This window comes from Orcinus orca, chromosome 1, assembly GCF_937001465.1.
Source record: "Orcinus orca chromosome 1, mOrcOrc1.1, whole genome shotgun sequence".
In the NCBI taxonomy this organism is placed as follows: Eukaryota; Metazoa; Chordata; class Mammalia; order Artiodactyla; family Delphinidae; genus Orcinus; species Orcinus orca.
The window spans coordinates 146,979,459-147,002,217 of NC_064559.1; the positions used below are offsets into that span (position 1 = coordinate 146,979,459).

At 37.4% G+C, this 22,759-nt stretch overlaps 1 protein-coding gene across 4 annotated transcripts in view; it reads right to left on the reverse strand.

The window, feature by feature from the left end:
• ACADM (acyl-CoA dehydrogenase medium chain) overlaps positions 1 to 22,759 on the reverse strand; it is a 48,728-nt gene that overhangs the window by 11,675 nt on the left and 14,294 nt on the right. For 3 of the 4 annotated variants that reach the window (XM_004279949.3, XM_049707165.1, XM_033405969.2), the window contains 4 exons: positions 13,930 to 14,060; positions 11,469 to 11,577; positions 7,484 to 7,624; positions 6,831 to 6,926 (listed from right to left, as the gene is read on the reverse strand). In XM_004279949.3, the coding sequence (XP_004279997.1) occupies positions 6,831 to 6,926; positions 7,484 to 7,624; positions 11,469 to 11,577; positions 13,930 to 14,060 (477 nt within the window). Of the gene's footprint in view, positions 1 to 6,830; positions 6,927 to 7,483; positions 7,625 to 11,468; positions 11,578 to 13,929; positions 14,061 to 16,644; positions 16,664 to 22,759 lie in introns of those variants that run through there. The other variant, XM_033405971.1, reaches the window with a different exon arrangement.

The window sequence follows — 22,759 nt, forward strand, 5'->3', positions numbered from 1 at the left end:
AATGTCTTATAAATATCAGTTAAGTCCATCTTTAAATGTATCATTTAAAGCTTGTGTTTTCTTATTTATTTTCATTTTGGATGATCTGTCCATTGGTTAAAGTGGCGTGTTCAATTCCCCTACTATTATTGTGTTACTGTCAATTTCCCCTTTTATGGTTGTTAGCATTTGTGTTATGTATTGAGATGTTTCTATGTTGGGTGCATATTTACAATTGTTATATTTTATTCTTGGATTGGTCCCTTGATCATTATGTAGTGTCTTTGTCTCTTGTAGTAGTCTTTATTTTAAAGTCTATTTCGTCTGATATGAGAATTGCTACTGCAGCTTTCTTTTGATTTCCATTTGCATGGAATATCTTTTTCCATCCCCTCACTTTCAGTCCATATGTATCCCTAGGTCTGAAGTGGGTCTCTTGTATACAGCATATTTTAATGGGTCTTGTTTTTGTATCCATTCAGCCAGTCTATGTCTTTTGCTTGGAGCATTTAATCCATTTACATTTAAGGTAATTATCGATATGTTCCTATTACCATTTTCTTAATTGTTTTGGGTTTGTTAGTGTAGCTCTTTTCCTTCTCTTGTGTCTCCTGCCTAGAGAAGTTCCTTTAGCATTTGTTGTAAAGCTGGTTTGGTGGTGCTGAATTCTCTTAGCTCTTGCTTGTCTATAAAGGTTTTAATTTCTCTGTCGAATCTGAATGAGATCCTTCCTGGGTAGAGTAATCTTGGTTTTAGGTTTTTCCCTTTCATCACTTTAAATATGTCCTGCCACTCCCTTCTGGCTTGCAGAGTTTCTGCTGAAAGATCAGCTGTTAACCTTATGAGGATTCCCTTGTATTTTATTTGTTGCTTTTCCCTTGCAGCTTTTAATATTTTTTCTTTGTATTTGATTTTTTTTTTTTCCCGGTACATGGGCCTCTCACTGCTGTGGCCTCTCCTGTTGCGGAGCACAGGCTCCGGACGCGCAGGCTCAGTGGTCATGGCTCACGGGCCCAGCCGCTCCGCGGCATGTGGGATCTTCCTGGACTGGGGCACGAACCCGTGATCCCTGCATTGGCAGGCGGACTCCCAACCACTGAGCCACCAGGGAAGCCGTTTGTATTTGATTTTTGATAGTTTGATTAATATGTGTCTTGGTGTGTTTCTTCTTGGATTTTCCTGTATGGGACTCTCTGTGCTTTCTGGGCTTAACTATTTCCTTTCCCATATTAGGGAAGTTTTCAACTATAATCTCTTCAAATATTTTCCCAGTCCCGTTCTTTTTCTCTTCTTCTTCTGGGACCCCTATAATTCAAATGTTGGTGCATTTAATGTTGTCCCAGAGGTCTCTAAGACTATCCTAAATTCTTTTCATTCTTTTCTCTTTATTCTGCTCTGCAGTAGGTATTTCCACTATTTTATCTTTCAGGTCACTTATCCGTTCTTCTGCCTCAGTTATTCTGCTCTTGATTCCTTCTAGAGAAATTTTAATTTCATTTATTGTGTTGTTCATCACTGTTTGTTTGCTCTTTAGTTCTTCTAGGTCCTTGTTAAACGTTTCTTGTTTTCTCTCCATTCTATTTCCAAGATTTTGGATCATCTTTACTATTATTACTCTGAATTCTTTTTCAGGTAGACTGCCTATTTCCTCATTTGTTTGGTCTGGTGGGTTTTTGCCTTGCTCTTTCATCTGCTGTGTGTTTCTCTGTCTTCTCATTTTGCTTAACTTACTGTGTTTGGGGTCTCCTTTTCACAGGCTGTAGGTTTGTAGTTCCTGTTGTTTGTGGTGTCTGCCCCCAGTGGCTAAGTCTGGTTCAGTGGGTTGTGTAGGCTTCCTTGTGGAGGGTACTGGTGCCTGTGTTCTGGAGGATGAGGCTGGATCTTGTCTTTCTGGTAGGCAGGACTGCATCCGGTGTGTGTTTTGGGGTGTCTGTGACTTTATTATGATTTTAGGCAGCATCTCTGCTAATGGGTGGGGTTGTGTTCCTGTTCGCTAGTTGTTTGGCATAGGGTGTCCAGCACTGCAGCTTGCTGGTTGTTAAGTGGAGCTGGGCCTTAGCGTTGAGATGGAGATCTCTGGGAGAGCTTTTGCCATTTAATATTACGTGGAGCCGAGAGACCTCTGGTGGACCAATGTCCTGAACTCGGCTCTCCCACCTCAGAGGCACAGGCGTGACACCCGGCCAGAGCACCAAGACCCTGTCAGCCACATGGCTCAGAAGAAAAGGGAGAAAAAAAGAAAGAAAGAAAGAAAAAAAATAAAATAAAATAAAGTTATTAAAATAAAAAATTAAAATTATTAAAAATTAAAAAGTGATAAGAAACAAAGAAAGAAGAGAGCAACCAAACCAAAAAACAAATCCACTAATGATAACAGGCACTAAAAACTATACTAAAAAAAAAATAAAAATAAATAAACCAGACGGACAGAACCCTAGGATAAATGGTAAAAGCAAAGCTATACAGACAAAAGCACAAAAAGAAGCATACACATGCACACTCACAAAAAGTGATAAAGTAAAAAAATATATATCGTTGCTCCCAAAGTCTACCTCCTCAATTTTGGGATTATTCGTTGTCTGTTCAGGTATTCCACAGATGCAGGGTACATCAAGTTGATTGTGGAGATTTAATCCACTGCTCCAGAGGCTACTGGGAGAGATTTCCCTTTCTCTTCTTTGTTCACACAGCTCCTGGGGTTCAGCTTTGGATTTGGCCCCGCCTCCACATGTAGGTCACCTGAGAGCGTCTGTTCTTTGCTCAGACAGGAGGGGGTTAAAGTAGCAGCTGATTAGGGGGCTCTGGCTCACTCAGGCCGGGGGGAGGGAGGGGTACGGAATGAGGGGCGAGCCTGCATTGGCAGAGGCCGTCATGACATTACAACAGCGTGAGGTGTGTCATGTGTTCTCCCAGGGAAGGTGTCCCTGGATCACGGGACCCTGGCAGTGGTGGGCTGCACAGGCTCCCGGGAGGGGAGGTGTGGATAGTGACCTGTGCTTGCACACAGGCTTCTTGGTGGCTGCAGCAGCAGCCTTAGCGTCTCATGCCCGTCTTGGTGTCCGCGCTAATAGCCACGGCTCGTGCCCATCTCTATAGCTCGTTTAGGCGGTGCTCTGAATCTCCTCTCCTCACACACCCCGGAATAATGGTCTCTTGCCTCTTAGGCAGGTCCAGACTTTTTCCCGGACTCCCTCTCAGCTAGCTGTGGCGCACTAGCCCCCTTCAGGCTGTGTTCACTCAGCCGACCCCAGTCCTCTCCCTGGGATCCGACCGAAGCCCGAGCCTCAGCTCTCAGCCTCCGCCCGCGCCAGCAGGTGAGCAAACAAGCCTCTCAGGCTGGTGGGTGCTGGTCAGCACTGATGCTCTGTGCGGGAATCTCTCCGCTTTGTCCTCTGCACCCCTGTTGCTGCACTCTCCTCCATGGCTCCAAAGCTTCCCCCGCCCGCCATGCCCTGTCTCCACCAGTGAAGGGGCTTCCTAGTGTATGGAAACCTTTCCTCCTTCACAGCTCCCTCCCAGAGGTGCAGGTCCCATCCCTATTCTTTTGTCTGTTTTTTCTTTTTTCTTTTGCCCCACCCAGGTACGTGGGGAGTTTCTTGCCTTTTGGAAAGTCTGAGGTCTTCTGCAAGCATTCAGGAGGTGTTCTGTAGGAGTTGTTCCACAAGTAGATGTATTTCTGATGTATTTGTGGGGAGGAAGGCAATCTCCACGTCTCACTCCTCCACCATCTTGAAGTTCCTCCCCGGGTTCAAATCTTGATTTCATCATTAACTGATGTTCTTACATACAATAAGTAAGACTACCAGTACTTACTCTATAGTATTGTGTGGATTAAATTAATTAATACATGTAGAGCACTTAGGATAGTGCCTAGAACAAAGAAAGCAGCTACTTATTAATATTTTAATATAGTAGTAGTTCAATTACTACTATTTGTTGAGAAGTTCACACTACAAAATATATCATAAGTGCTAGAAATCTAAAGTTTTCCAACACAGAAATTTACTACTTTTATGGATATTACATTCTAGTGAGGCAGTAAAGAAAGACAATAAACAAACACATACATGGTATAATGTTGGGCAGTGCTAAGATGAAGAAAAAAAGTGGGAATACTATATAGAATGTTGGAGGTGTTTTTTTACACAGGGTAATCAAGGGTACACTCTTTAGTGAAATGAATGAGCAAGTGGATATCTAGCAGGAAGAGTAAAGTTAAAAACAACAACAAAAGGTCACTGTGGATGACAGATGACCATTTTAAGGACTCTGGATTTTAATCTGAGTGTGATGAGAAGATATGAAAGAATTCTGAGCATAAAATGATTAAGTAACAGGGAGATATAAGTATATTTCTTTCTAAGTATATCTTATTTCAGTCTTAAGTCCCAAATAACATTTTCCCTCATCCATTTTCCCCTCAAGAAAAGTTACTGCTAACTAGCAATAATAATCAATACAAATGGGAGTTATTCTCAACAGATTTTTTTCATATCATACCAAACCACTCCAACTTCACCTGGATGGAGGGTTTTGACTAGACAAAGGAGTAGGCAGTTATTGCCATTAAGAGATTCTACCATCCCGTAATTTGTTATCAATGTTCCTAGTTCTACTCATTGGTTAAAAAAAGTACCATTCTCTGTTTTTGGCAGCTTTCTTTAGCCACATCAAGTTAAGCACTGTGAGGATAAGTAGTGACATAGTGTTCTCTTAAAGAGAGAAGTGATATTAACAACAATAATAAACATGGTAGTGAATAGGAGAGCTGTGATTAGAGTACTACACTCTATAATGTCTCTTAAAACAAAACAAAAAAAAATCTATTCTTTCTTTTTGGAAATAACAGACCAAAGCTATATATAAATCAGCCCTTTAGTGTTACCTTTGTTTAGCCTAGGAAAGTAGTAAGCAAAAACAAAGATTTTTCTACACTTAACAGTAAGAGCCATGAGGAAAAAATATCAACTTCAGAGTCTATAAGAAGTGGAACATAAAAGATTCCATACTGAGTTGAAAATAGCCAGAAGAGTTATCATCAGATACTTGGTGGGGAGGACCTGGAAATTATGTTATCTGTTTACAATTAAACTAAACTAATATTTAGTAATAAATATACATTCCACTAATCTGTATACATATAGTTCTGGCAACATAAATGAGCTAATGTAGAGTCTGTTTTTGGTGACAAACACAAAGAAATACTTGATTTTAAAACAGCTCTTAGAATGCTGGAACCTCTGGACTACCTGATAAAAGTACAAAAACCAATTCCCCTGGATGCTTCCACAATGCATTGAAGGAAAATAATACCTGCTGCAGATAAACTTACAAGCAAAAATTAAGAGAGGAAATAACTGGTCATGACAGAGAGAACACATGCAACAGACCAAAAAATAATCACCCTAATAACTTGAGATAACAGAAAAATATCAGAAAGTGACTATAACTTAAGTATTATATAATTAAGGAGATAAAAGGAGAATAAGAAGCTATGTTAAAAAAACAGGCTACCATAAAAGAAAGGGTGGAGATGAAGAAGAACCAAACATAAATTCTAGAAATGAAAAAAGTCATTAAATGGATTAAGTAGCAGATTAGACACAGGGTAAGAAAAACTGAAAAGCAAATCTGAGAAAATTATCTAGAATACAGCAAAGATAAATTACGAAATTGAGGTTAAGAGATACAGAGCAGTACTAATCCAAGTTTGATCTGTGGATCACTGCCAGTCCACAAATTGTTACTGGACTAGTTCATGATAGTGAAAGTGAGAGTAAGCATTTGCAACAATTTGATATTATTGTAACATTCTTATATTTTACAAGAATAATGGTTCACAATTGATTGGAAATTAAAAACAATCTTTCACCACAGATAGTTTGAGAACCACTGACACACAGAGGTAGAAATAGGGAGTGTTCACTGTACAACCTATAGTTAACAGGAGTTATAGGAGAGAATATAGACAATGGGGGAGCATCAACATTTGAAAAGATAAGATTAAAAATTTCCTGTGAATTACCTGACGGTCCAGTGGTTAGGACTCTGAGCTTTCACTGCCCCAAGGGCCCGGGTTCAATCCCTGGTTGGGGAACTAAGATCCTATAGGCCGTGTGGTGCAGCCAAAAAATAATAATAATAAAAAAATAATAAATAGTACTAAAATTATTTGATACTCAAGAAGACATGAGAAGTAACATGAATTAAGAGCATGAATGGAATCCTGGACCTATGACTTCTAAATTGTGTGTCCTTGGACAAGTTATTCTCTCTGAGTTGCTGTTTCCTGATCTTTAATAGAAATTATAGTACTACCAAAACAAGAGTGTAATGGGGGAAATGCATAATATATTTTAAATGTGTAGCACAGTGTCAGGTACACCACAGGCACTCAAATATTAGCTGTTCTTTTTCTTCTTAATTAACAGAATCCCCAAAGTGGACAATAGTTAGTAGCAGAGTCTAAAGAAAATCTATTCTTAAAACCCACCCTGGGGATTTCCCTGGTGGCACAGTGGTTAACACTCCAGGCTCCCAATACAGGGGGCCTGGGTTGGATCCCTGGTCTGGGAACTAGATCCCACATGCATGCCGCAACTAAGAGTTCGCATGCCACAACTAAGGAGCCCACCTGCCACAACTAAGGAGCCCGCCTGCCAGAATGAAGACCCGGCGCAACCAAATAAATAAATAAATATTTTAAATAAATAAATTAAAACCCACCCACATTATCTTCTTGCTACCAAAGCAGAAATAAATTATTTTGTACTTAAAAGATAATTTTCAAATATTTAGATGAAAATGAAAGTCTTTACATATGAACAAAGCAAGTACAGTATTAAAATTACCTCTACAAGCAGCTTTCCAAAAGTTTTCCTCTCCAGGGCATACTTAGTAGCTTCATCCAAAGCTCTTTGTGCTAGTCCCACAGCACCAGCTGCTACCTAGTATTTTAACATTTTACAAGGCAAAAGTTCATGTTGTCTTTAAAACACACATATAATGTCTATTTGCCTAAAATCTAAGTTAAGGATTATACAAAGAGAAGCTGACCTATACCTTAAGGCAATAAAGGGTGGGGGAGATAACAAGCATTTAAATTTATATTATTTATGAATTAAAGGTTAATGGAAGGCATTTGTAAGGCACAGGATCATAGCCTAGAGATAAGTCATTCTTTCTGTTTAACAAGGGAAAGCTTCTCGGGGGAAATACTCCAAATGAGTGAGGGAAGAGGAATGAGTACACATCAGCAGGAATGATTAGTGTGAAATGCTTCTTTGTAAATCGAACGGCTATAGTAATTCTGTGTTTACTAAAATAACTTCTGTAACAGCAAGAGTGTTGAATTCTAAAACAAACAAAAACCAATATCCCTCCATCCTTATAAAAGAAGCAGATATTAAAAAATAAATACAGACCAAGAATACAGTGTTAAAATAAAACTACTCAGTGTAATAAATGAAAAATCCTATAAAGGTTATTAAGTCATATTACTTACTAGAGGTCTGGTTTTATCAAAAGCTCCCATTGCAATTTTGAAACCAGCTCCTTCACCAATTAAAACATTTTCCTTAGGTACTCTCACATCTTCAAAGACAATTCCTCTTGTATCTGAACATCGCTGGCCCATATTTAATTCCTAATAAGGAAAACAATATATATTAAGGAACATTTTTTGAGCTAGCATGTATTCTTGCTTTAACCACTGTTTTATGACTTTTCTGCAATTGTCTTAAACAGAGGTGGACAAACTATGGCCTGCAATGCCTGTTTTGTAAAGATAGCTTTATTGGACTACAGTTGTTACTGAGTCCAAGCTCACTCTGCTCGCCGCATGACAGGCCAATGAATCAGAGACGAGGTGTTGGTAGGAATGTAAATTGGTGCAGCCACTATAGAAAACAGTACGGAGGTTCCTCAAAAAACAAAAAATAGGGTTACCATATGATACGGCAATTCCACTCCTGGGCATATACCCAGACAAAACTATAATTCGAAAAGATACATGCACCCCTATGTTAAGAGCAGCACTATTCACAATAGCCAAGACATGGAAACAACCTAAATGTCCATTGACAGATGAATGGATAAAGGGGTGTGTGTGTGTGTGTGTGTGTGTGTGTGTGTGTTTGTGTGTGTATTATATATATATATATATATATATATACACACACACACATATATAATACACACACACAATGGAATATTTCTCAGCCATAAAAAGAATGAAATAATACCATTTTCAGTAACATGGATGGACCTAGAGATTATCATACTAAGTGAAGTAAGTCAGAAACAGAAAGGCAAATATGATATCACTTATATGTGGAATCTAAAATATATGACAAATGAACATATCTACAAAACAGAAACAGATTCACAGACATAGAGAACAAACCTGTGGTTGCCAAGGAGGGGGTGGAGGTGGGGGAGGGAAGGATTGGGAGTTTGGGATTAACAGATGCAAACTCATATATATATAAAATGGATAAACAACAAGGTCCTACTGTATAGCACAGGGAACTATATTCAATATCCTGTGATAAAACATAATGGAAAAGAATATATATATGTATAACTGAATCACCTTTCTGTACAGCAGAAATTAACACATTATAAATCAACTACACTTCAATAAAATATATATATATGAAAAAAGAAATTGCCAAGGTAGCTATATCCCCTCAACATTTCATTTAAAATATTTTCAAACCAACAGAAGAACTGCAAGAGTAGTAAAATGAATACTTCATCTTTACCTAGATTTGCCAATTTTGGCACATTTCCTTTATTTCTGTGTTTTGTGGGTGTGTATAACTATTAGCATTATTTGCTGAATTATTTGAGAGGAAGTTGCAGATACCATGACCCATCTTAACAATTTAATCTCGTTTTTCATAAGCAGCGTGAGAAGCAGGGGCAATGGGAACATAGAGCTGTAAACAAATTCTTTAATTTACTTGATTTAATATTAATAATCTGATTCCAGGCTTGAAAAAATAGTGACAGTAATATATAGTTTGACTGAGAAAAAAACCAACATCTCTTTGTCTTTATAAGTTGATAAACTCTAGTACCTTAGACCCTCACTCAGACATAATGAGAAAACACTGTTTATGAAAACAGTTTTACTCTATCCTGTTTCCCAGACTCATCCCAAACACCAGAACATTTAAAACCAAAATGCTTCCTGGACTCATCTCAAGCCATATAATTTCTAAAACACAAAACATTTTGAAGAACATCAGATTTCACATATTTGTAAAATTCTGATAATTTCAAAAAAGACTTAAGGAGATTTAAATATATACAATATAACTATCTATCTCTCTCACTAGAAAATTAGATCCTCAAGGGCAGGATCTAATTTTTTTCTGTTTTGATCAATACAGTATCCTCAATACCTTGAATAATGCCTAGCATATAGTATGAACTCAATAATAAATATTTATTGAATTAGAGAGTTTTTTAAAAGTTAGAATATGGGAAAAAGGAAAGTGAGACTAGACATAGCAAGATAAAATCAGAAATCGGTTTACTATGTAATAAAATATAATCTGTCAGGACCTTTACATTTTCTAGAGACGGCCATAAATTTGGCCCTGCGTTTTCTAGCAACCATCCCTAAAAAGGAAAAACGAACAAAACATGAATAAAAACAAACCAATTGCTTGGAAGAAGCACAACAATTCTTAGTACTTCTATTTTGTTATATACAATAATCTCATTATATTTTTATTTGTAAAGTGCAGTCTACCTTTAATATCTATCTTAAAAGAAAGTATAGAATAATACAGCGTAGGAAACTGCACTAGGCAAGTTTCTAGGACATGTTAGCACTGATCTCAACTCTGCCTCTTAAGTATGTAACCTTGAGCAAATCATTTCACTTGGATTTCAGTTTCAGTGTTCAGCAAACAGACCATAAAAAATGTGTAGGGTATCTTCCACTTTTAACATTCTACGGCCTAAAAGGGAAAGTACCCCTCTTACATACATTAGCAACATGCTTCCATTTTGAAGAGGCTTTGGTACAAAAGAGAGATTCTCATGGCTTTTAATAAAACATACAAATACATATGATTGGTTTAGAAGTTTGCATAACTTGGTCAACTCAAAGTAGCCTTTCCAGTTCAGGTTATGTCACCCTTAGTCTAATATCTGACAAGATAATCTGAACCTTTACCCATTTGGAAGAAAATTCATGTAACTCTTAATTAACTTCCATAATCCCTCCTTTGCCTTAGATATAGACATCATTTAGTCATTAATAGGTTTTCTTTTTTAAAAATTCACTTTGAAAAAAAAGAGTTTTACATTTGTAAAACTGCATCTCCTCTTCCTTTTCTCAGAGTTATAATCTTAAATCATGCTTCCTTAGCTCTCACTAGGACTACTTTAATGACTTCATTTCTTTCCTTCTTTGATTTACTAAATTTTAAACTCTTTTCTCTTTAGTCTACTTTAAATGCTACTGCTTAATTATATCCGTGCATTCAGATTACTATGCTTTTGTTTCTTTTTTTTTAATATATTATTTTTATTTTGGGCTGTGTTGGGTCTTCATTGCTGCACGCAGACTTTCTCTAGTTGTAGTGAGCAGGGGCTACTCTTCGTTGCGATGCATAGGCTTCTCATTGCGGTGGCTTCTCTTGTTGCGCAGCATGGGCTGTAGGCGCACTGGCTTCAGCAGGTGCAGCACATGGGCTCAGTAGCTGCAGCACGCGGACCCTAGAGCATGTGGGCTCAGTAGTTCCGGCGCGTGGGCTCTAGAGCGCAGGCTCAGTAGTTGTGGCACACGGGCTTAGTTGCTCCGTGGCACATGGGATCTTCCTGGACCAGGGATCAAACCCATGTCTCCTGCATTGGCAGTGGATTCTTAAGCACTGCGCCACCAGGGAAGTTCCCCATATTACTATCCTTTTCAAATATGTTAAATTACCTTTTCTTGTTCAAATAAAATTTTTCTTGCCTTCTCACATTCAAGGCTCTTTGCCATTTCTACACTTTCTCAGGAACAGATTTTTCTCTTAGTGTTGTATGAACTTGGGTAATCAACTTATGTCACATTGTTTTAATCCATAAAATGGGCATAATGCCACTTATCCTACATGAAAGGTTGCTGTGAGCAAAGAAAAAGAATGGGGAAGTGTTTTGAAATATCTAAAACTCTATTACTGGGCAGGCCATACAAATGATAGTTTGATTTCTGCTTCATTATCCCTCACAGCTGTTATTGGCATTCTCCATAGACTGGCACCAAGAATGGCTACTCTTTCAAATAATTACTTGACACGACTATTCTCAACTTAAAAATCTTTAGCAAGGATTATTTCACCCAATAATATCAAAAGCAGATTTATTTTCATTGCAACTTAATACAACCAAAATGTTTTCAATAAAGGAAACTGAAATTAGTAATTTTGAAATTTATAGTTAAAATAATATTGGAGGCCTTAATCACTGATAAATACACACTTTACCTTTCTTCCAATCTGTACTCCTGGGGTGTCTGCTTCCACAATAAATCCAGTAAAGGCTTTACTAGCAGGAGCCTTAGGATCCAGATCAGAACGAGCCAATAAAAAATACCTAATACACATATACATACATGATGATAGAGAATGGTATCAGCAGATAGCATATGGTGACTCCCATCTCAGTTAATCCTCCCAACAGTCCCAATTATTATTACCCCCATTTTATAGATGAAGAAATGAAGAATCAGAGAGGTTTAAAAGCTCACCCAGGTCACATACTTACAACATGGCAGAGCTAGTATTTCACCCCACATTTACTTCTTAACTAATATGGTATCTAACTTTTTTGTAGTTTGATTGACAAGTAAAAATTCCTTGTATCAAGATGACATAAAATAAAGTATGTGTGTGTTGGAACTGTCACTTTTTCTTTCCCAAAACTAGTTTAAGTATTTAAGGGACAAGTTATCTGGAAAAGGAGGGTAAATGGGGCTGCCTGTGAAAAGAAATGAGATAGTGACCCCTATGTTCTGACTACTGTCCTCTTCATGCAGCAAAATCAGAGTTTGTGTTACAGCTGAATTATGAATATCTCCTGGGTTTTCTCTCCAGAAGAATTCTTCCCAGGAAGATTTAAAAATAAAACATGAGGAAAAAAGGCAAAACATCCAAATATCCATGTAACCCATGTTCTAAATAGCCTGGTATAGGAGAATTTTTTTTTTTAATTTCTTAAACAACTAATTTATTTTCTATGCTTAAAAGTAATAAACTGGGCTTCCCTGGTGGCACAGTGGTTTACAGTCCGTCTGCCGATGCAGGGGACACAGGTTCGTGCCCCGGTCCGGGAGGATCCCACATGCCGCTAAGCGGCTGGGCCTGTGAGCCATGGCGGCTGGGCCTGTGCGTCCGGAGCCTGTGCTCCGCAATGGGAGAGGCCACAACAGTGAGAGGCCCGCGTACCGAAAAAAAAAAAAACAAAAACTAATAAACTATCATCTACTCTACAGTTTCACTTAATAGTTTAAAAAATAGTAAAAATTGTTTTCTAGTTTCATATATTACCTAATTTGTCTTACTACATGATGCGCTGTACTTAATCAATTATTAAAATTGTGAAAGCTTCTACTTGCATTGTTGGATTTCCCTCAACTTGTTACATTTTAATCGTTTCTTCACTTTTTTATTACTTGTGATATTATGATAACTTACTTAAAGATAATGATATAGCACTCCATAATACTGGACACTCATAAAGTGATTGACATATTTAAAATAAACAGTAAACTCACTCTCAGGAATAATGCTTTTCTTGACAAAAAATAGCACCGAAGAGCACACATATATAATCAGAATTTTTGCAGACAAGGAAAGATAGCCCATTTTTAGTTCATTATACCAATCACCAGAAGGTCCTTCTTCTATAAGTTTCTATTTATATACTTGTAGTGATGAGTAAATACATTTTTCCCATGACCACTTAACACACACTAGATAGAACTGTTGTTGAAATTCTTGTGTTTATGTTGAGCTATACTTTACATTTTTCTCACTTTCACACATTTATTCTAAACTGACTTTTGGAGCAAACATACAAGCCTACTCTTCCATGTATGAGACATTATTTTAAAAATTTTTAAATTCTTCCTACACAACCAAATCTAATTCCTTTACTCTTCATAGGACATGTTTTCTGTGCTCACCCTAATGAAGGACATTTACTTGCTTCTGAATTTATTTCATTTTGTCAATGCATGTCTTAAAAAGTGTTGCCCAGAAATGTTACCATTTTTTTTCCTGCTTGTTTGATGCTATACTTCTATTACTTCAGCAAGAAATTACATTCGCTTCTTAAAGGCAGATACATCACACTGTTCATTCCTATAGAACCTTTCTTCATCTTTTTTCCACAAATAATGCTATCAAATATGTTTTCCTTCAAAATTTTATATTAATACAAAGGATTTTATGATCCTTTGTTGAACTGCATGTCATTATTTTTGGACCTATATATTTGGACCTCTTAGATTTTATTAAAGTAAAATTCTGTCCTCTCTAAACTTATTGCTCAGAAGCAGAGAAATGTGCTATACCAATGGCTTTCCTTTTTCCTCAGAATCTTAGGGGAATGGTTCCAAGGATCCTGGTATGGGCTAGGGAGAGTGGGGGTAGTAAGCCAAGTAGAGGGAACTCTAGCTTTCCTAATCAGATTCAACCAGAGCAGGTGTTTTTGTTTTATTTTATTTTACAAATTAAACTTCTGATACAATTTGAAGAAATAGTTCAGGACTTAAGAATAGTTTGTGAAAATCACTGAACTATTTATAATCCTTTATGGACCCTCCAGTTCCATGAATAAAACTTGTCTTAATTGTGGTAGTTTAATAATAAAGGAAGGAGAGAGGGGGAGATTCTGAATATAAAGCATTTAAGAATCAATATAGAGAGGTTTTAAACAACATACCAATTAGCTTTTCCTCCATTGGTTATCCACATCTTCTGACCATTAATAATATACTCATCTCCTTTTTTTTCTGCTTTGGTCTTTATAGCAGCTACATCAGAGCCTGCTCCAGGTTCTGTTACACAGTAGGCCTTGAATATATGGAAATAAGAGAAAATAATTATATGTTAATTATTAAATTATGAACATTTAGAACCAGGAGGGTATTTTATTTTTTAAGTCAGTATTTTAAATACTTTAAAATACTTAACAATAAAATGTTCTTACAGAATCAAACTACTCAAATGTAAAAACATTTAATATGTAATTTAAAACTAGATGTAGGATACCAATAAACCATATCAAAAATTACATTGTTAGGTATCTTCAACCAAGTTAAATAAATTTCACACGAACTCATTCATCCAAACATTTATTGAGTAGTATCTACCATTTACCAGGTTATGAAGGAGGAGATGGAAGAGCCAGAGATGAAAGACATCCTGTCTTCAAGATTTTTACAATGTAGCAGTGGAGATGAATATTATATTGTAATTATATATCTAAGTATTAAAGTCACACACAATGGGCTTAAGAAACTATCTTAGCTTTAGGGTGTCAGAAAGCTTCCCAGAGGTGATGTTTAAATTAGGTCTCAAAAAGGAAAAGGAATTCTTAGGCGGTAAGGAAAAGGGGGAATGTGTATTCCAGGAAGAAGTAATACATATGCAATGATACCGAGATAAGAAGCAGGGTTACTCAGTGTTTGTGATACAAAAGTACCAGATTCTATGCATTCTGTGCATGTAAGGGAATGGTAGAAATTAGTCTGGAAAGAAAAGAAGGGAACAGATGACAAAGAACACTTTATATTACACTAAGAAGTTAAAATTTTATCTGGTGGAAAAAGGGAAGCCTCTTAATTAAGGCTCTTCAACAGATGTGTGACAAGATGTAAGCAGAATGGATAAAGGGAGTGGTGGAAGGCAAGCAATGGGTAGCTGAAGTTCATTCAAGTTTACTGAGTGACAGGTACTGGGAATACAAGGCCTAAAGACACAAGTTCCTTACCCTTAAGGTACTTATAGTCCAAAGAGAGAAACCTTAACAGTTAATTTTAATTCAAAGTAGTAAGGGTACATAGGGACATTAGAAATGACTACTTAGACCTGTAGAGGGTGGGAGGTGATGAGTGGTAAGTAAGATGAAAAGAAGAATAATAAGTAATACTCGTTGAAGGAGATAAGTCTTGAAGGACAAATAAGTGAGGCAAGCAGATCTAGGCATGGAAGAATGAAACAGCAGTTGTACAAGGCAAAGTACTAGCAGTTCAGTACTGGAATGTAAAGTATGAAAGTGAAAGCCATGAAAACAGGCTAAAAAGGCAGCCAGGGACCTGGTCCTGGAGGCTGAGGTGTATGCCATGCTAAGGAGAGCAGACTTTTTTATGCATTCAACAGAAGTTTATCAAACACTTGCTATTGTGCCACAGAACCTGGGCTTCAGGGAAATCCAGAGCAGCCTAGTGCGGAAAAGTGAGGAATATACATGCATTTTTCTGAGGATGTCAGATTCTAAAACGCGTTCACAAACTAAAAAAAAATATTAGATACCACTGCTATTGATGAAATGGAAACACAATGTTTTTGTAAATGCAGGAAAGTGTCAGATTTACATTTTAGATAGTTTATTATTACAGAAGTATAAAGGACAGATTTAAGGGGAGGTAATAATAATAACTTTTTACTATCTTCCAGGTGCTGTTCTAAGTACTTGACTCATTTAAACCTCACAATAATTCTTATGACACAAGTACTAGGTGTCTACATTTTATAAATAAGGAAACTGAGACAGTGAGGTTAAGTAATTTTCCCAAGTTCACAGATCTAGTAAGTGGCATAAATACCTACATAAGAGTGGAGTTAGGGACACAAATTATGCAAGAAAGAAAGCTTAAACTAAGAAGCAAGATAAGGCAAGAAGATAAGATGAAGTTTAGAATTGTGGTGTGAAATCCACAGGACACAATGACTGAATAGGATGTTGGAGAGCTAAAGAGGATGTTATGATGACTCAATTTTTTAGTTTAGGAAGCTTCTAATTAGGGATAATCTCAAAGAGAAGCAGTACTATAGAGTGGGAAGAAAATAATTTGGTTTGGGACACACTTCACTTAAGATATTTGAGTCTAGGGCTTCCCTGGTGGCGCAGTGGTTGAGAATCTGCCTGCCAATGCAGGGGACATGGGTTCAAGCCCTGGTTTGGGAAGATCCCACATGCCGCGGAGCAACTAGGGCCGTGAGCCACACTACTGAGCCTGTGCGTCTGGAGCTTGTGCTCCACAACGAGAGGCTGCGACAGTGAGAGACCCGCACACCGCGATGAAGAGTGGCGCTCACTCACCGCAACTAGAGGAAGCCCTCGCATAGAAACGAAGACCCAACACAGCCAAAAATAAGTAAATAAAATAAATAAATAAATAAAAATACAAGTTGGAAAAAAAACATATTTGAGTCTAGCTAGGAAGAAATGTCTAATAGATAAGTTCATATAGGAGGGTAAAGGTCAGGCGAGAGATAAGGGCTGGAACTGGAGACTTAACAGACTACTCAGTGAATATACCAAAACTTAACACAAGACAGGGAGACTGATTTGCCAACTTAAGTCAAGAGTAAGCTTTATGTAAATCAACAGTGCTAATGCTATAAGCTATATTTACAAAAGAATAGTATCTACCTCTTCCTATCTTTGTGCTCTTTACACAATTCTTGGATGACACCTTTGGTCCAGAAGACCTTAATTAAGAAGAAAATACGGATTTATGAGAAAGAGACCTGGAAAATCTCAAAGAGACACATCTTTTTTGCAACCCTCTGGATCTGTGAGAGAGAACAGGGCCCAGAAGGATCAGCTCCAGACTTGCTCCAACTCGAGGCTTTCAGTAACTCCCTTCTCTTCAAGCTCCCCACTCAGCCCAACATTTTAATCTTTCAGTCTTTCTCCCTCCTTCATCATCCTCTGTTTATTCACCTTTTCCATTCACCTGTCTCATTTTCTCATTCTTTCTGATTGCCCTGCTCTCTCACACTCACATCCCCTTGCAGATCATCTTTCTGTTGCAGACTATACTGATGGCCTATTTCCAAGAGCAGCAGGTTTGAATCAGCTCCAGTTTAAAATGAAGGTGGGGGGTGGGGGCAAGGCCAGGAGGGGATATTAAAAAAAAAAAAAGTATCTAAAATAAGAGTGATGGAACCATGCTACTCTGTACTCATCAGACCATACTAGAGTACTATATTTAGCTCTATAATAATATTTTTGAGTCAATGATTACTAAGAAGGCGGTGGGACTTTACTGTGTTGTATGAAGAAAAGATGAAAAAATTGGGACTAATTTGCTTAGAAAAAAGTAAGATCCACATGACAGCCATATTAAAATACCTGAAGGGCTATACAGCCAAGGGAGAGGATTTGAACTGATAGGAGAAAACTAGTGTGAAATTATTCAAACTTATTGAACACCTATTATGGTATCAGGTGGTGAAGTTATAAAAGGAAATGACACAATCCTTTCCCTCAGGAGCATGCAATCTAGAAGAGCTTTCTAACAGTCAGGGACACTCCCAAATGGAGCTGCTTCAGGAAGTTGAGGCTCCTAGACATGAAAACATGAGCTAGATGGCCTTTTCACAGGTGTGCTATAGAGGAGATTCAGGTGTCATGTAGGTTAACTGCATTACTCTTCTACCTAGATGTTCAAAGATGTTTTCAGCATCACAACAAAAAAAGTATTATACAAATGAACTGCCCAGAAAAGATAACTCTTTAAAGTACCAAAATTATATTTTAAGTAACTTTGGGAATTTCTTTTCCTCTGAAATATGCTATTAGACATTCCTCTGCTTTATAATAAGGCATAGTTTTTATTTTTTTTAACTTTTTCATAAATTTATTTTATTCTTACTTATTTTGGGCTGTGTTGGGTCTTTGTTGCTGCACGCGGGCTTTCTCTAGTTGCGGCAAGCAGGGGCTCCTCTTCGCTGCAGTGCGCGGGCTTCTCATTGCGGTGGCTTCTCTTGTTGCGGAGCATGGGCTCTAGGCACGAGGGCTTCAGTAGTTGTGGCTTGCAGGCTCGAGAGTGCAGGCTCAGTAGTTGCGGCGCACGGGCTTAACTGTTCCACGGCATGTGGGATCTTCCCAGACCACGGCTCAAACTCCTGTCCCGTGCGTTGGCAGGTGGATTCTTAACCAATGTGCCACCAGTGAAGCCCAAGGCATAGTTTTTAGAACTTATGAAGTGTATGAGTTTGTGTGTTGCCATGCACAATGGCTGGTTCTTCAGAGTTGCTCTTGTCTTATTTGATTGTTTCCTAGTAAGTAAAATTAACTTTATAATGCTCTTTCAGCAGAAGCCATTTTTGTTTCCAGTGCAACTTGTTCTCTTAAGTCAAGCAAATTAATAACATTCTTTTATGCATAATTATTTATGAAGAATTTATTATTTACTTAATTTGCATAATTCTATGAATTCTATAATTCTATGAATAATACATTTTGGGTAAGGATCTAAGGGTCTACCAGGTTGTTAACCTATGAGCAGGAACCCAGTTTGGGTGGGTTTTTTATTTATTTATTTTTTTGTGGGGGGGGGGGCTGTGTTGGGTCTTCGTTGCTGTGCACGGGCTTTCTCCAGTTGCAGCGAGCGGGGGCTACTCTTTGTTGCAGTGTGCGGGCTTCTCATTGCAGTGGCTTCTCTTTCTTGTGGAGCACAGGCCCTAGGCACATGGGCTGCAGTAGTTGTGGCATGCGGGCTCAGTAGGTGTGGCTCACTGGCTCTAGAGCACAGGCTCAGTAGTTGTGGCACACAGGCTTAGCTGCTCTGCGGCATGTGGGATCTTCCCAGACCAGGGCTCGAACCCGTGTCCCCTGCATTGGCAGGCAGATTCTTAACCACTGTGCTGCCAGGGAAGTCCCAAGAGCCCAATTTTATTCATTGTTTTATTCCAAGTCCACCTGGTACACAGTATTCAAATATTTAAAATGAGTAGAACATTATACTTTTCTTTATTAGTGATGATATCACCACCTTATCTTTGTATAGTTTACTAAACAATTTTGCATTCATTCTCTACTAATTTTTTCTTTTTTGCCTTACACTCTAAAGTGATTGGAGGTAGTTCATACAATGCATGCTTTTTAAAAAATCAGGAATTAAGTGAAAATAAAGATAAACCGGAAAGAATAATATACTACAACACATGCTTCGAGGTTCAAATAATTACTAATGGAGGACTATAAAACTGGCTCTGTGCTTCCTACTTACCAAAACAAAAAAAATACTATACTGTAGTTACAAGTGTAAACTGCCTATAAGCTGAAGTCTGGCATATAGCAGGGAACTCAGATATTGAGTAAATGAATGGATGAATGAATGGCAGTTAAAGAAAAACAAAGTATCCCCTGGCCATGAGGTATGAAAGAAATTACTATATTTTTGCAAAAGGGACACTATGTGAAGATATTCTTATAAAAACATAAGCATTTTGTTTTATGTTTACTATATCTTTTTAGATGTTATACGACCAAAATAGGTGTGTATAACAATACAGAAGAAAATACAGAAGAGACTTTGAGGCTAAGTAACTATATAAGATCATATTGCTATTATATGGCTTGAAGCCAGGTCTTAGGACCCCAAGTTCAGTGTTCAGTTACATTTCAGCTACTTCTCAGTTCCACTGGAAATACATGGTTTTATGACAAGAGTTTTCTTTATCATGTTATGCTTTTTCAGACACTTATGAGTTCTTAGACCATGTTTGGACAAGTAAGTTTACTGAATGTCTTGCCCATAACAAGCTTGTCCTAGTAGTCTAATACTTGTTTCCAGTTGTCTAATACTGCATATATTTTAGGTATATACTTTTTAAAATATATACTATATTTTAGGTATATACTTTTTGAAAGATTTAATCCAATCTTTGAAAAATAAATATGATTTCTAACTTATTATTGATATTTTAATACTATATGTGTAATATATATGCAATAATATAATTAGTTTTGATTTTTAGAAAATGTTTTTGCACTAAGTGGTATTAAAAAATAATTATAGTATCATCCTGATTTATTTCTGTACTCACTTTCCTCAGCAAGAGTATAACTGATCACATGATCTGGTAAGAGATTAAGTCTTAAGAACATGCACTAACACTGTAACTGTAAATTAACTCCAAAAACTCATCATCTTTTTCTGTATCAATTTTTACCATGACATTATTATTATTATTAATTTTTTTTATTGGGTGCTTCAGGTCTTAGTTGTGGTATGTGGGATCTTCGTTGAGGCACACAGGATCTTTCACTATGGCACACGGGCTTCTCTCTTGTGTGGCGTGCAGGTTTTCTCTTCTCTAGTTGTGGAGCACAGGCCCCAGGACGTCTGGGCTCTGTCGTTGAGGCACGTGGGTTCCAGGGCACATGGGCTCTGTAGTTTGCAGCACGCAGGCTCTCTAGTTGAGGCACACGAGCTCAGTAGTTATGTCGCACGGGCTCAGTTACCCTGCAGCACGTGGGATCTTAGTTCCCTGACCGGGGATCAAACCCACGTCCCCTGCATTGTAAGGTGGATTCTTTACCACTGGACCACCAGGGAAGTCCCCTACCATGACATTATTATTTTTTTTTAATAAATTTATTTATTTATTTTTGGCTGCATTGGGTCTTCGTTGCTACGTGTGGGCTTTTCTCTAGTTGTGTCGAGGAGGGGCTACTCTTCGTTGCGGTGCATGGGCTTCTCATCGCAGTGGCTTCTCTTGCTGCGGAGCACGGGCTCTAGGCACATGGGCTTCAGTAGTTGTGATGCATGGGCTCAGTAGTTGGCTCGTGGGCTCTAGAGCGCAGGTTCAGTAGTTGTGGCGCACGGGCTTAGCTGTACTGCAGCATGTGGAATCTTCCCAAACCAGGGCTCGAACCCATGTCCCCTGCATTGGCAGGCAGATTCCTAACCACTGCACCACGCAGGGAAGTCCGACATTATTTTTAAAAGCAAAAATCTAAGGAATTTAAATATTCAACAATAGGGAATAGTGAAATAATATATAGTACATCAATTAGCATATTATGTAGTCATAAATATCACAGTATTTAAAAAGAAGTAGAGCATAAGAAAATGCTCGTTATGTTAAAAAGGATGTAAAACTGCATATATAATATGACCTTAATTGTGAAAAATACATTTATATGTATTAAAAAATCTAATAGAGTATACAATAAGACAGTTATAGCAGTTAACTTCATATCTGAGGGATTACAGACGTTTTTGTTCTTCTTCATACCTTTCTAAATCTTCTATACTATTTTTACAATCTGAAAGTTTTTAAAATATTAATTCTAAAAAGTTTAAATAAAACATATGTAGTATAATTTCATAAATATTATTGAGAGTTAACTGACTCTCAGTAGAAATTAATCAATATTTTTCATTAATATACCTATTGACTATTTTCATTTTCACCCTTGGCTTCATATTTTGAGTACATCAATTGCACTAGATACATATTTGAATAATATTATGCACTAGAAGGGGGAAAATGTACAGTAAACCTTTATTAATTCAGAAGTTAGAATAATTCAGGGACTAGAGTGAATGTATTTTTACATATACTGAAGATATTAATAACAAAACTGCCAAAGAAATGTTTAAAATACTTGAACTACTTTTAAAGACTCTAATATTTTAGAAATACCTATTTATAAACAGTAAGATAATTACAAATATTCATATCAGTGTATAAGTTAGGTTCTCCAAAGCATCTCTATGCTACAATTTTTTAGCCTATTTCTAATATTATATACATTACAAGAAAAGAATCTGGATGTTTCACACAATTCTTAGACAATATTGAGAATTAGCCTACTAAGTAACTCTCACCTGTTAAAACAAATTGACAACTAAGTAGGAAATACATATAAATGTCTTCATAAGTTTACCTGAAATTTAGGTACCTGAAATAAATAAAAAACATTTATTTTCAAATACTAATTTCTACTCTTTCAGACCAATTCTCACAGCTCAAAATGATAACAATTTACTATATTTTGGTATCACAATCACACCCTAGACTGAAATCTGTTTGACTAATAACCAAAAGAAAGAAAAATCCTATGTAAAGTCACTTTCAGTATAGAACTGCAGCATGCATGTGTGTAAAATGTGTAAGAATATCTTTCATAAAAAAATCCAATTTAGGGACTTCCCTGGCAGTCCAGTGGTTAAGACTCTGTGCTTCTACTGCAAGGGGCACAGATTTGATCCCTGGTTGGGGAACTAAGATCCCGCATGCCTCATGGCACAGCCAAAATTAATTCCAATTTAAAAATTTGTTGAGGGCTTCCCTGGTGGTGCAGTGGTTGAGAGTCCGCCTGCCGATGCAGGGGACATAGGTTCATGCCCCGGTCCGGGAAGATCCCATATGCTGCGGAGCGTCTGGGACCATGAGCCATGGCCGCTGAGCCTGTGCGTCCTGACCCTGTGCTCTGCAACAGGAGAGGCCACAACAGTGAGAGGCCCCCATACCGAAAAAAAAAAAAAAAAAAAATTGTTGAGTAGTTCTCAGAAAATTAAATAAAATCTATAAATATCCTCCTGAAGTCACTCAGTGATTCAACAAACAAACTGTTATCTTTTCAGTCATATTAATTTCTTATTAGTTCAAAAAACTACTAGTTCAAACACCTACTGTCATGTATTCCATCTGAACTTCCTGACACAACTGCTCAGTTCTAGAGCTCTGGAGTGCTCCATTAAGTAGCTATTACTTTCCTGGAAGTAAGCTAGAGGATTGTTATG